We start from the raw sequence: 13,768 nt of genomic DNA, 5'->3' as shown, positions 1-13,768 counted from the left end.
CTGGTGGAAATCGTGCGTATTGCGCGACCCCAGAGTATCCAGATTAAATGGGAAAAACGCCGTTGGTACGTACACCCCTCCCGGCTGAAACCCTTCGCGGCACCACATGGCCTCCCTTTGTGCCGTAACGACCGAGCGTGTGATGTGGCCGTCGACTCGGGGAGGGATGTGTAGCAGTCTGATCCTCACGTGTCTCTACCTGACCCACTCCCAGGTGTCTTGGACCTGACGGCTGTTGACCGTCGTGAACCGGAACCCCGAGGCACGCGCGGATCTCCGATGCCTGCCCCGTGCCTTCCTGGACTGCCGCCGCCACCGGACGGTCAACCGCGTCTGGTGCCGTACGACGGATCGGCCAGGCGGACTCGTGCTAAGACACGACACTTTTCATGAAAAAAAAAAAAGAGGGGGGGCCCGAGGTTGCAGCTCGTCGCCGCGTTCCCCTTCTGCCCGGTATAATGTCCCGTTCAAGGGGCGCTCGGAAATGAAGGGATGCATCACGAGTCATTTTTTTTTTTTGCATACACATTTATTGTTGTCGCTCGCCGGGTTGTACATATTGTTCTTGTTGTTGCGGTGGCATGTTCTGATTCTTGCGGATGGCGGAGTTCTTGTTGTGTTGTGTTGGGTTGTTGTGATTGTTGCTTGTGTTACGGGGCACACACGGGGGGGGGGGGGGTAATAATTTGTTTTTATAGCAGCTGGGTCGGCTGCGAGCTATGTGGTAGGTGGTGATGTAGTGGTGGTGTTGACGCGCGCCGACAGTGATAGATCACGGGGCGGCGCGGGGTGCGTGGTTGTGCGCGCTGACACAAGGTGGGAAATAGGATCGTGGGCAGCGCGCAGTGATTGGTCAACTGGGGTGGGTGCTCTCAGCGACGTCCGCATGAAGGACTATAAAGGGGGACGCGCGGGAGCACTCGGGGAGTTGATAACCAGTTGAAGATCGAAGACGGAGTTGAAGAGGTAGGGCCCTGAGACCCCTAGTCCCGCGGTCCTTGTAAGGGCCGGGACCCTGTGTGGCTCGGAGGCGAGACTGTGGGACCCGTGGTCTGACGTCCATGTGGGACGAGGCTGTGGGACCCAGAGTCGAGACGGACACCCCAGCCGGGTGGGTTCCGAGAAGCTACAGGGCGTAAGAGCCCGTGTGGGTGTAGCCAGGGGAACCCCGTGGGTTAAGGCTGCAGTTAGCCACCCGTGTAAAATAAGTTGGTGTTAATAAAGAGTGTGCTACCCGTAAGGTCGTCTCCCGCCAAGTTACTACATTACACATTCAACATCTTCCCTTGCACTCAACATCAATCAAGATTTAAACATCCATCTACGGACGTGTGTGTGCTGTGTGTACTGTGTGCCTGCTGCATGTGTAATTTGTGTGTACTGTGTGTATGTGTGCTATGTGTGTATGCTGTGTGTGTCTCGTGTGTGCTGTGAGTGAAAGAGCTACGTTTGAATGATTGTTGTTGGTGAGAGTAGTGAGTAGATACGTGGTGAGGGGTGAGGCGCTCGTCATGAGTAGTGAGAGGTGAGCGCGGTGAGCGCTAGATGTGCGTGGTGAGTGGACGAGTGGTGAGTGGACGAGTGGTGAGCGCGGTGAGCGCGGTGAGCGCTAGATGTGCGTGGTGAGTGGACGAGCGGTGAGTGGACGAGTGGTGAGCGCGGTGAGCGCGGTGAGCGCTAGATGTGCGTGGTGAGTGGACGAGCGGTGAGTGGATGAGTGGTGAGTGGCCGAGCGGTGAGCGCGGTGAGCGCTAGATGTGCGTGGTGAGTGGACGAGCGGTGAGTGGATGAGTGGTGAGCGCGGTGAGCGCTAGGGGCGGCTGTGCTGCTCCCACGTGGCGCCGCTCGCCATGCCGATGACGCAGCAGGCGATGCGCTTTCCCGAGTTGCCGTGGAGACGGCTGCCCTCGTCCTCCCCGCGGCCCAGGTCGTCCTCGCCCTCGTGCACCTGCGTCGCCACACGGTTCCAGCTTTACCAATAATCGCGAGCAGCGTGCAATTTTTTTTCGTGTATTTTGGAATTGCTAGCGCCGCCTCATTGCTGCTGTCTCAGCTCCGGGGCTCTGAGACGGATCCTGGCTGGGAACTCCTCGTGGCGGAGGGAGAAGCGATGGGGAAGTGCGCTGGGTGGGGAGAGCGTGTGGGGCGATGGTGGGGGAGAGGGGGGGGCGATGTGCGGTGGAGAAGCGATGGTGGGGGGGGGGGCAAATCGTCTGACAAACGGTGTGCCCACCACATCTACCCTCACCCCTCCCCCCCACCGATCCCCTCCGCTCCACCAGGAGGCTCCCACCACTCCCCCCCCCACCACGACCCCCCCACCACGACCCCCGCATCTACGAGACCCCTCCGGCCGGCCGGGTGTTGCTCTGACCACGATGGAGCGGCCCACGATGGAGTCGGGCCCGTACAGTGTGGCTTGCAGGCGGGGCAGGAGCTGCTGCACGCGGCCCTGCGCGTCCGGCTGGAAGTTCCCAAAGTCCCCGGGGTGGCTGGTGGGGGGGGAGGGGGGGGGGACCGGCCGATGTAGTTAACACCTCGCCAATCGGTGGCGGCGCAAGCAGCCACCGCCAAACCGTTCACCGTGGCGAGCGTTGTCTTCGAGATGAAAGTTGCTTTCCGGAGTGAATGTCGCCCCCGTCGGGAGCGTCGGTGCCGGTGCTGAGCACCCCCCCTCACCTTCCGTGGTGGGCCTCGTGGGGGTTGAAGTGGGGCCCCGCGGCCTCGCAGCCCGGCGCGATCTCCCCGTGCGCGTGGACGTGGATGCCGTGCAAGCGTCGCTCGCGCGGGAACCCCTCCAGGCGCAGCGCCATCTCCAGGGGCTCGAGCACCGACTGGGCCACGCGCGGTGCCACAGACACAGCACACGGTACACACACACAGCACACACATGCAGTACACGCACACAGCACACACACGGCGCACACACACACAGCACGCGGTACACACACACAGCACACGCACACAGCACACACACACGGCACACACACACACAGCACACACACACAGCACGCGGTACACACACACAGCACACTCACACAGCACACACACACAGCACACGGTACACACATACAATACACGCACACAGCACACACACAGCACACGGTACACACATACAATACACGCACACAGCACACACACACAGCACGCGGTACACACACACAGCACACAGCACACGGTACGCACATACAATACACGCACACAGCACACACACACAGCACACGGTACACACATACATCACACAGCACACACACACGGCGCACACACGCACAGCACGCGGTACACACACACAGCACACACACACGGCACACACACACGCCGCACACACACACAGCACACGGTACACACACACAGCACACGCACACAGCACACACACACAGCACACGGTACACACATACAGCACACGCACACAGCACACACACACAGCACACGGTACACACACACAGCACACGCACACAGCACACACACAGCACACGGTACACACATACAGCACACGCACACAGCACAAATCAAACGCACATTGCACACACATCACCATCACACAGCACACGCACACAGCACACATCACACGCACACAGCCTCCGCAGCACACAGCTCACGCAGTACACAAGCAGCAAGCAGCACACAGCACAGCACGCGCGCAGAGTGCACGTACACAGGACACGCAGAGCACACGATTATCTTGCAGACATCACACGCGAGGCTGATGGTGTGGCAAGGACCACCCACGCCCTCCTTCATCTCCCCAGTGCTCATGTTTGGGGCCGTCCACGCGATTTTGGACGATTTTTGACCCCCCCCCCCCCCTCGTCACACGGCGTCACAAAAAGTCAGACCCCCCCCCAAATATGACGTCACAAAGCTCTGCCCCCCAGCCCCCCCACAAAGATGAAACAAGCTTCAAATCGCTTTAAACTATTGTCATTCTAGTGCGTATTTAATGTGGCGCTGCACTCTGATGTTGTAGGAGAAAACATTTATTAAAAAGTCTATTTAATTAAGTAGAACGTGTTGTCTATATTTATTTAAAGTTGCGCATTTTGATGTGACGTCACATTTCTCAACCCCCACCCCCCTCATCACACATCGTCACAAATGCCTGACCCCCCCCCCCCCCTAGGTGCGTGACGTCATTTATTGACGGCCCCTTTGCACATCGCAACTGGGTACTCAATTGAGGTTAGATCACTCTAGGAGAGGCCCAGGACTGGTTCAAATGTCCGTCACTGATGTTAACCGTGAGTAAGATTAACACTCGAGTTGCCGAATTCATAGCGCAGCGCGCTAACCATTACACCACCGCTCCTCACACATCACAACAACAACAATCGCCATACGTCACTAAGTGGCGGTGACGTTGCCACGGCGCTTGTGCCAGGCTATGTGCACGTTAAGGCCACGCAGAGTGTCGAACGCCCGCTGGCAGGTCACGGGACAAACCCAGGTGCCATGGGTCGACTGACTGACTCAACGCACAGGTCAAAGGTCAGAGTGAGTTCCTACTGAAATGAGCATTGGAGGTTGATGCTCACCTCGTGCTCACAACGCCGAGCCCAGTGGCGGTGGAAATTCCACATTACTATGCCAGGGGCAAGTTTTTTACAAACCGCCAGAGTGATGATGGAACGAGTCAACCCGCCCAATGGGGGATTCTGTCTGAAAGGTGCTCGTGAGGGTATCGGGAGGGTATCGTGAGCGCAAGCGAGCGAACCTTCTGGTGGAAGAGCACCACTCCGCGCACGGGGATCTGCGAGTCCGCAGCCTGCGCCCGGTTGGGCTCCATGGCGCAGGCTGCACGGAGCGGCTCCCCGCGTGGGTCAGGGTGCAATAGACTCCGCTGGGGGAATCGTCACACGGAGAATCACATGGACATCATTCAGGAATCACACGGAAATCACACGGGAATCATTCAGGAATCACGGGGGCATTACAGGGGAATCACACGAGAAGCAGAGAGGATTCACATCGGAATCATACAGAAATCACACGGGAATATCATGGGAATCACATGGGAATCACACAAAAATCGCACAAAAATCACACGGGAATCACATTGGAATCACATGGGATTCACATGCGAATCACAGGAATTGCACGGGAATCGCAGGGGAATTACAGGGCAATCACAGAGGAATCACAAGGGAATCATAAAGGAATCACACGGGCATCACAAGGGAATAACATGGGAATCACATGGGAATCACACAGGAATCATTCAGAAATCAGAAGGAAATCACAGGGGAATCTCACGGGAATCGCAGAAGAATCACTGGGGAAACGACACGGGAACCACATGGAAATCACAAGATAATAGCAGGAGAATCGTACGGGAATCACAGGGGAATCATAATGGAATCACGGGAATCACATGGGAATCACACAGGAATAGCAAAGGAATTACATGGGAATCATAGGGGAATCACACCGGAATCACAGGGGAATGGCAGGAGAATCACATCGCCCTGAATGTCTCAGTCTTATGAGACCCCTGAAGCTGAGCTGCTGTCTGCCCGGTTCGTCCTGTCGTGGGAACAGGAATACCACCTCTTTGGTTATTTCGGTAAAGTGACGTAGTTAGAAATAAAATAAAATGAGAACCAAAGAGTATGGATTCCTGCAGTCACGAAAGCTTCAAATCAAGAGGAATACCACCCTTGGGCTGCAGCGGTGGCCAGGTGATGTTCGCGACAGAAAGATTCTCAAAAATACATCCGTGCGCGGCTTTAACAGTCAGCGCATCGTACGCGTTGTGGGGTTGCTCCAGGTCCTACTCCCCTCCGTGCCCCCCCCCCCTCACTAAGACACGTCATCATTCGTGGCACGCACTGGCTAAACATCCAAACGGAGCAGGGACCTTCAGAAAACGAAACAAATGCGAGCGTCGTGACTCAGAGAGTGATATCCTGGACATCTGTGATGTAAAATAATAGAACCTCGTGGCTTACCGCAGCAGTCCCTCCAGCCCAAAGAAATATTCTCACTCACGAGTATGCTGCTGACCTCCGCCGCCAGGAGATATATACCACGGTGGCGGAAATCAAACCAATGTTTTAGTCCCATGGCATCGAGTCAGCCGTTACTGCCGCCTGGGTGAGTGCGTGCCTCTCACCCAGAGAGCTGTCACCTTCTCCTCCACGTTCCGCAGCGTCTCCGCATCTGCAGAGAGAGAGAGACACGTCAGCCGGGAATTGTGTACAGTCTCTGTGTGTGTGTGCTAAACTTCGGACGCTGTCTTTCCGACAGCCCTGTTCTTCACCTGAGGACGGCTGCTTGCGTTGTGGCCGAAACGTCGTGATAATTAAATTTTATTGTTTTATTTTTATTATTTTATTATTTCCCTCCTACGTGACTTTACCGAAAGAACCAAGAAGATGTGCTGAACTTGTGTCGCACCGCTATGGAGCCAGCCGTAATAAACTAAACACAACCAGAAGCGGTGGTAAATAAATGAGTTTGTCAATCCGGATGATGATTTAAAAGTGCATAGCTCCCAGCGGCTTCCGGAGATCGGGAGGAAGAGGCGGTCCAGACGGCCGCAGAAGCGCGCCTGAAAGCGCGATGCCGTGACCGCCACCGTCTGTGTGCGATGGCGAGCAGCCAATATCCGATGCTGCGAGGATGATGACGGAGTTGGCGCGATGGTTCATGCTCCTTGACGACATCAGCGAGGCATTGTGGTTCATTCGTGGCAAGCCAGTGGTGGACACTCCACATTTCCATTGTGCGGGCGAATCTAACCACAGGGCAACCACGGTTGTCTTTACCACTTAGTGGTGTTTATTTTATCGGCCACGGAAAGATGATGGGCTGAGTGAACCTCCAATCGGGATTTGACCTCACAACCTTCCGATTGCAAACCGCTCGCTCTCGTGGTGAGTCACCTAACCCTCACCCACACAACCACGTTTTCACTCACCACCACTCACCATCACCACTACCACTCACCACCACCACTCACCACCACCACCTCTCACCACCACCACTCACCACTATATTAATATAGACCCTCGTTTAGTAACCACGGCGATCGGCGCCTGTCGTGATTTGATCGCTGCTGACGATGAGTTCATCAGCGTGCGCGACGAGCGGCTTGGCCGAGAAGTCGCCTGAATCTACGAAGCCCGTGGCGTCATGGAGCCAGTCCCGCTGTGGGTTCATCATCATCATCAGCAGCAGCAGACATCCACTCGTCCACGTGGCCGTAACCCCCATCCCGCCACCCCAGAGCAACGGACCTGCGGGCCTGTGGTTGGCTACGTACGGTGCGAAAAAAGTTCCACATACAACGTGCCCGCTCTCTCAGCAGCACCGGCGTCTGGACCCCATCCAGTGCAGCTGCACAGCCGACGCGCTGAAAGGTCGCAGGAACTTTAATAAGAGCGCACTGGAGGCCAGCCCCACCCCGCACTCCGAACCCGCCCGGACCCACCTCCGCCACCTCCAGAGCAGCCCTCCCTCTTCGAGCTGTCAGGCCGCCTCCTGTAGGCGGTCCCGCAGGTGAGCAGAACGGCCGACAACAGCAGCCAGGTAAGAGCCCGGGTCGCCATCGTCCTCCTCTCGCTGTCACCGTCTCAGCCGCAAATGGCCAGCGGAGTCTCGCCAGAGAACTCTCGACCCGAGTCCCTCGCCCCCCCCTCCCTCCCCCCTGGGCAATGATTAACCCGGGCTGGGTGCGCACCGAGTGTGAACCGACCGCGAGAGTGAATCGACCAACCATCCCCGAGCAAACACCGCGCCGCCCCGCGTGATGCCAGAACAGGCGCCGCAATCCGCCTACTACACAAAAAAGTCCCCTCCGGCCACAAATAAACAAACAGCGCTATCGCCCCCACCCCCCACGGACTTCTGGGAATACCGAATGTTTATTTTGCTAATGTCACTCGACAGTGATTTACTCTTCACATGAGCACTGGTGGCATTGGCTCGTTTCCCGTTGGCGTCGATTCTATTCGACAGTGGACGACCACCGTCGTCGTGCTCACAGACTAGTACCTATTTTCGTGACCCCGGAGGAATGATGGTGCGAGTTGGAACTTACGGCCTTCCCATTGCGAGCCGCTCGCCCACCGCGGAGCCATGTGGCTGCGTGCCAGTGGACCACGAGAGAGTATTTACGATTGCTTCTGTTACGCGGTTGCTATTTGTTATGCTCCGATGGTCTATTTTATTTATTACTCCAATTTCTACATGGGACGTCACAATGCCCCCTACTGGCCATCTGTGGAAATAGCTTTATAGCTCATCGGATTCCTCCAGTATAATGATTCTTATTCTGACGTTTAATACCTCGTCTCGTATACAGCGGGCCGTGGGTTCGATCCCAACCCTGACGCCCGTTGTATATTTGTAGTTTCAGTGTCTCTCTCTTCCCGTGGTCGCGTGGATTTCTCTCCGGGTCCACCGGGGTTTACCCCCTTCACATTCAGAATCAACGGCACGCGTTGAGAGTATTTGGCTGCTTTGAAATTCGACACGATGATAAGCCACTTCGTTGAGCTATCAATTGTGGCGAGGTGGCCTTGTGAAACATAGCTATGTAGCTCAGTGGGCTTCACCTGCTAAAGTTTATCTGGCGCGCTCTTGTCTGGCTTCCAACATTATCCAGCGGCCCTGGGCCGATCAAACGAAATTGGCAAACCGCTCCAAAGGCCAGAACGAGTTCGGCAACCCCGTGCATGACAAAGGGAGTAGTTCTAGGCTTGATTTCAGTGTTAAATATTGTATACGGTACATTATACACTACATACAACTTAATGAAATACTGCGCTATATACAGTGAGGGAAAAAAGTATTTGATCCCTGCTGATTTTGATACGTTTGCCCACTGACAAAGAAATGATCAGTCTATAATTTTATAGGTAGGTTTATTTGAACAGTGAGAGACAGAATAACAACAAAAAAATCCATAATAACGCATGTCAAAAATGTTATAAATTGATTTGCATTTTAATGAGGGAAATAAGTATTTGACCCCTCTGCAAAACATGACTTGGTACTTGGTGGCAAAACTCTTGTTAGCAATGACAGAGGTCAGACGTTTCTTGTAGTTGGCCACCAGGTTTGCACACATCTCAGGAGGGATTTTGTCCCACTCCTCTTTGCAGATCTTCTCCAAGTCATTAAGGTTTCGAGGCTGACGTTTGGCAACTCGAACCTTCAGCTCCCTCCACAGATTTTCTATGGGATTAAGGTTTGGAAACTGGCTAGTCCACTCCAGGACCTAAATGTGCTTCTTCTTGAGCCACTCCTTTGTTGCCTTGGCTGTGTGCTATGGGTCATTGTCATGCTGGAATACCCATCCACGACCCATTTTTAATGCCCTGGCTGAGGGAAGGAGGTTCTCACCCAAAATTTGACGGTACATGGCCCCGTCCATCATCCCTTTGATGCGGTGAAGTTGTCCTGTCCCCTTAGCAGAAAAACACCCCCAAAGCATAATGTTTCCACCTCCATGTTTGACGGTGGGGATGGTGTTCTTGGGGTCATAGGCAGCAATCCTCCTCCTACAAACACGGCGAGTTGAGTTGATGCCAAAGAGCTCCATTTTGGTCTCATCTGACCACAACACTTTCACCCAGTTGTTCTCTGAATCATTCAGATGTTCATTGGCAAACTTCAGACGGGCATGTATATGTGCTTTCTTGAGCAGGGGGACCTTGCGGGCACTGCAGGATTTCAGTCCTTCACGGCGTAGTGTGTTACCAACTGTTTTCTTGGTGACTATGGTCCCAGATGCATTGAGATCATTGACAAGATCCTCCCGTGTATATCTGGGCTGATTCCTCACCGTTCTCATGATCATTGCAACTCCACGAGGTGAGATCTTGCATGGAGCCCCAGGCCGAGGGAGATTGACAGTTCTTTTGTGTTTCTTCCATTTGTGAATAATCGCACCAACTGTTGTCACCTTCTCACCAAGCTGCTTGGCGATGGTCTTATAGCCCATTCCAGCCTTGTGTAGGTCTACAATCTTGTCCCTGACATCCTTGGAGAGCTCTTTGGCCTTGGCCATGGTGGAGAGTTTGGAATCTGATTGATTGATTTCTTCTGTGAACAGGTGTCTTTTATACAGGTAACAAACTGAAATAAGGAGCACTCCCTTTAAGAGTGTGCTCCTAATCTCAGCTCGTTACCTGTATAAAATACACCTGGGAGCCAGACATTTTTCTGATTGAGAGGGGGTCAAATACATATTTCCCTCATTACAATGCAAATCAATTTATAACATTTTTGACATGCGTTTTTCTGGATTTTGTTGTTGTTATTCTCTCTCTCACTGTTCAAATAAACCTACCATTAAAATTATAGGCTGGTCATTTCTTTGTCAGTGGGCAAACGTACAAAATCAGCAGGGGATCAAATACTTTTTTCCCTCACTGTACATCACCCCATGCAGAGTCTTCGAGATTGGAGTGGTAAGTACGGTACAGTAAATAAAGTAACTTTTTTAAAGTAGGATATTTATTTTGGACTACTGTATTTGTATGTTTATTTCTGCTAAGTGCATAAACATTGAAAACACATAAACGCGTAACAAAACTTAAAAGAATAACGTCATGTACGCATGTGCAAAAAAAACTATTTTAAATAACGACGATTAGTGATTTTCCGCGTTTTTGAAAATCCGGTGCCCCCTCGAACCCGAATAATCAATCATCTACCGTAGTTTAGGTTAACTTGGTTGTTTTTGCATCGATTTACATTTGCTTTGTAGCTGCGCTTAGCTTTCATGTGTTTTTTTTGTTGTCGTTGCCTTTGGCACCCCAGGTCACTCTTGCAACCAGACTCATCATGCAAGCCTCATGCCTTCCGGCGTTCTCGCCCTGCGGTTAAACAGAATCGGCTCGCCACTGCTTGTCGACGGGTTAATCGTCGTCACGCACGCGTGTTCAGCCTTCACTATTCCACAACCTTTGACCTTCCACAGGAGGTTTCAACCTCGCATAGTAGGCCGGTTCTTTCGTTCAACTTTTGTTGTTTTCTGTCTTTACCCCCTCCCCCTCCCAACGTTATCCCAGTCGTCATATTGTGACGTCATGCTATAGTGACGTCATGCTATTGTGACGTCGAGGATTTCATTCGGATCTCTGGCAAGGTGGGCGGCTGACGTGTTCGTGTTCTGGTGAACGGCGTGCGGAAGTAGATGTCACAGAGCTGCCTCTGAAATCCCTCCACGTGACTCCAGGTCCACACACACACAGTAGGGGAACGGCACTCTTTCTCTCCCACCCACTCTCCCATTGGCAATTGGATGCTCGTCACGTGCCAGTCAAGCTCATATTGTCAATTCCCGGAGAGGTGCAGAACAACATTTTCTCTGCGCAGTATATTTAAACGATGTATTTTTTTATTTTACCAGGTAAAGCCCACTGAGCTGTCTAGCTCTTTTATTTCAGAAACGACCTGGCCACAAGTGATTGCTCAACGAAGTGGCTCGTCATCATCATGTGGAAATGTAAAGCAGCCAAATAACTCTAAACGCGTGTTTATAAGTGTGGAGAGAAAATCCTGAGAACCCGAAGAAAAATCCGGGTCCTCAGAGAGAACACGTAAACTCCAAATATATAATAGGCGTTCGGGTTCAAATCGAACCCACGACCTCCTGTATACCGGGCGAGGTAGTTAACATCTCCTAGCCAACGTGGCGCCGTGCACGTGATGATGCCCGTGGCACGTGCCAATCAAGCTGATATTGTCAATTCCCATTTCCTCAGTGATGTGTTTTTGTTTGTTTGTGTGCAGTCATTGTTGATCAGGCCGAGACCCATCGGCTCACTGCTCCTGCGAGAACCCGGTGTGATGACAGAACGCCGACCGTCACCTGCATTAGCACCCCGGGGTCACCAGACGGTGCCGACTCAGCGCTCTGACCTCTGACCCACTCGGCCACCTCCGTCGATGCCACACAACCCCCCGCCCCGCCCCCACCAGGCCCCCCCCCCCTCCCGACCACAGCCACCGCTGCCAACTGAACCTCATGGCGGGACCCAGGGGTCCCATGAGCCCCCGGCTCTCGCATCAACTGCGTTGCGACGTCATTCTATGTCTGTTGAAGGCGAACAATACGGGGATCTATTTCTCTCGACGAGCTCGACACGATGCGCTAATCAAAGTTTAAAAGTTTTTTTTTCTTCTGCGCATTCGTCCTCGCTGCTGCGCTTGGACGTGACACAACAGAATGATTCGCGCCAGGCGGGTCGCGGCGTTTATGTGCGCGGTGAGACGGAGTCGCCAAAAATAAATAAAATAAAAATTACGATTTTGACTTCCGTTTATTCGGGACCCCGGGGTCCCGCCATAAGGTTCAACTGTGGCTACCGCTGTGCATAGAGAGAGAGGGGAGGGGGGCACAGCGGAGAGTTTGTTCACGTGAGGAGACACCGTGGGGACACCGCGGGGACACTGCGGGGCCCGTTCGGCGGCTTCTCGCCGTGGTGTTGACTAAAGAAAACACGGGAGGCAGGTGAAGAAAAATGGAGTTTTACATTTCATTAAAACTGCTTTTTGTGTTTAGTTTGTTGTGCCTTACAAACACAAATCACACTCACACACAACGTGAAACAGATGCCTCACTAACACGTGTTGACGAGTGTGTGCACGTGTTCCCTCTCTGTATTGCAGCTGAAGTATGGTCGAGAGGGGTGGCGGTGGTGCATGGGGGGTGGGTGGGGGGCGATTGAGAACCGCGGCACTCTCTACGCCGTCGCCGTCGTTCAACAAAAGCGGAGTCCCCGCGTGGCGCTCTGCGACAATCTTTATTGACAAACGCAGGGCCGGTGACATCGCGCGCCGTCAACACCTCCCTCCTCTTGATGGCCGCCGTGGCGCAAGGGGCAGGTCTTTAAAACGCTCGCGGTTAAATCAAAACCGTCAAAAACGACCGCAGGCCTGTGAGAGCCCCCTGGTCGCAGTGGAACGCGCCGGTAGCCGTACAGACGGCGGCGAGAGTGGAGCCCCGGGCGGTGACTGCGGTGCCAGCGGTGGTGCCGGCGGTTGTGCCGGCGGTGGTGCGGGCGGTGGTGCCGGCGATGGTGCGGGCGGTGGTGCCGGCGGTGGTGCGGGCGGTGGTGCCGGCGGTTGTGCCGGCGGTGGTGCGGGCGGTGGTGCCGGCGGTGGTGCGGGCGGTGGTGCCGGCGGTGGTGCGGGCGGTGGTGCCGGCGGTGGTGCGGGCGGTGGTGCCGGCGATGGTGCGGGCGGTGGTGCCGGCGGTGGTGCGGGCGGTGGTGCCGGCGGTTGTGCCGGCGGTGATGCGGGCGGTGGTGCGGGAGGTGGTGCCGGCGGTGGTGCCGGCGGTGGTGCCGGCGGTGGTGCCGGCGGTGGTGCGGGCGGTGGTGCCGGCGGTGGTGCCGGCGGTGGTGCCGGCGGTGGTGCGGGCGGTGGTGCCGGCGGTGATGCGGGCGGTGGTGCGGGAGGTGGTGCCGGCGGTGGTGCCGGCGGTGGTGCGGGCGGTGGTGCCGGCGGTGGTGCGGGCGGTGGTGCGGGCGGTGGTGCCGGCGGTGGTGCGGGCGGTGGTGCGGGCGGTGGTGGTGCCGGCTGTGGTGCGGGCGGTGGTGCCGGCGGTGGTGCCGGCAGTGGTGCGGGCGGTGGTGCGGGCGGTGGTGCGGGCGGTGGTGCCGGCGGTGGTGCCGGCGGTGGTGCCGGCGGTGGTGCCGGCGGTGGTGCGGGCGGTTGTGCCGGCGGTTGTGCCGGCGGTTGTGCCGGCGGTGGTGCCGGCGGTGGTGCCGGCGGTGGTGCGGGCGGTGGTGCGGGCGGTGGTGCGGGCGGTTGT

The 13,768-nt window shown here is 55.2% G+C and overlaps 1 protein-coding gene across 1 annotated transcript; it reads right to left on the bottom strand.

Moving 5' to 3' along the window:
* Positions 1 to 527: 527 nt before the first annotated feature.
* On the bottom strand, positions 528 to 7,563 carry LOC144944444 (uncharacterized). Its single transcript, XM_078872591.1, has 6 exons — positions 7,430 to 7,563; positions 6,110 to 6,156; positions 4,712 to 4,837; positions 2,680 to 2,834; positions 2,375 to 2,492; positions 528 to 1,948 (listed from the first exon to the last, which is right to left on the bottom strand). Exons 1-6 carry the CDS (start codon positions 7,545 to 7,547, stop codon positions 1,811 to 1,813), a joined length of 702 nt encoding a protein of 233 aa, XP_078728717.1. The 5' UTR covers positions 7,548 to 7,563; the 3' UTR covers positions 528 to 1,810.
* Positions 7,564 to 13,768: the final 6,205 nt, after the last annotated feature.

This window comes from Lampetra fluviatilis, chromosome 34, assembly GCF_964198595.1.
Source record: "Lampetra fluviatilis chromosome 34, kcLamFluv1.1, whole genome shotgun sequence".
Classification (NCBI taxonomy): Eukaryota; Metazoa; Chordata; class Hyperoartia; order Petromyzontiformes; family Petromyzontidae; genus Lampetra; species Lampetra fluviatilis.
This window is presented reverse-complemented; position numbering and strand designations above follow the sequence as displayed.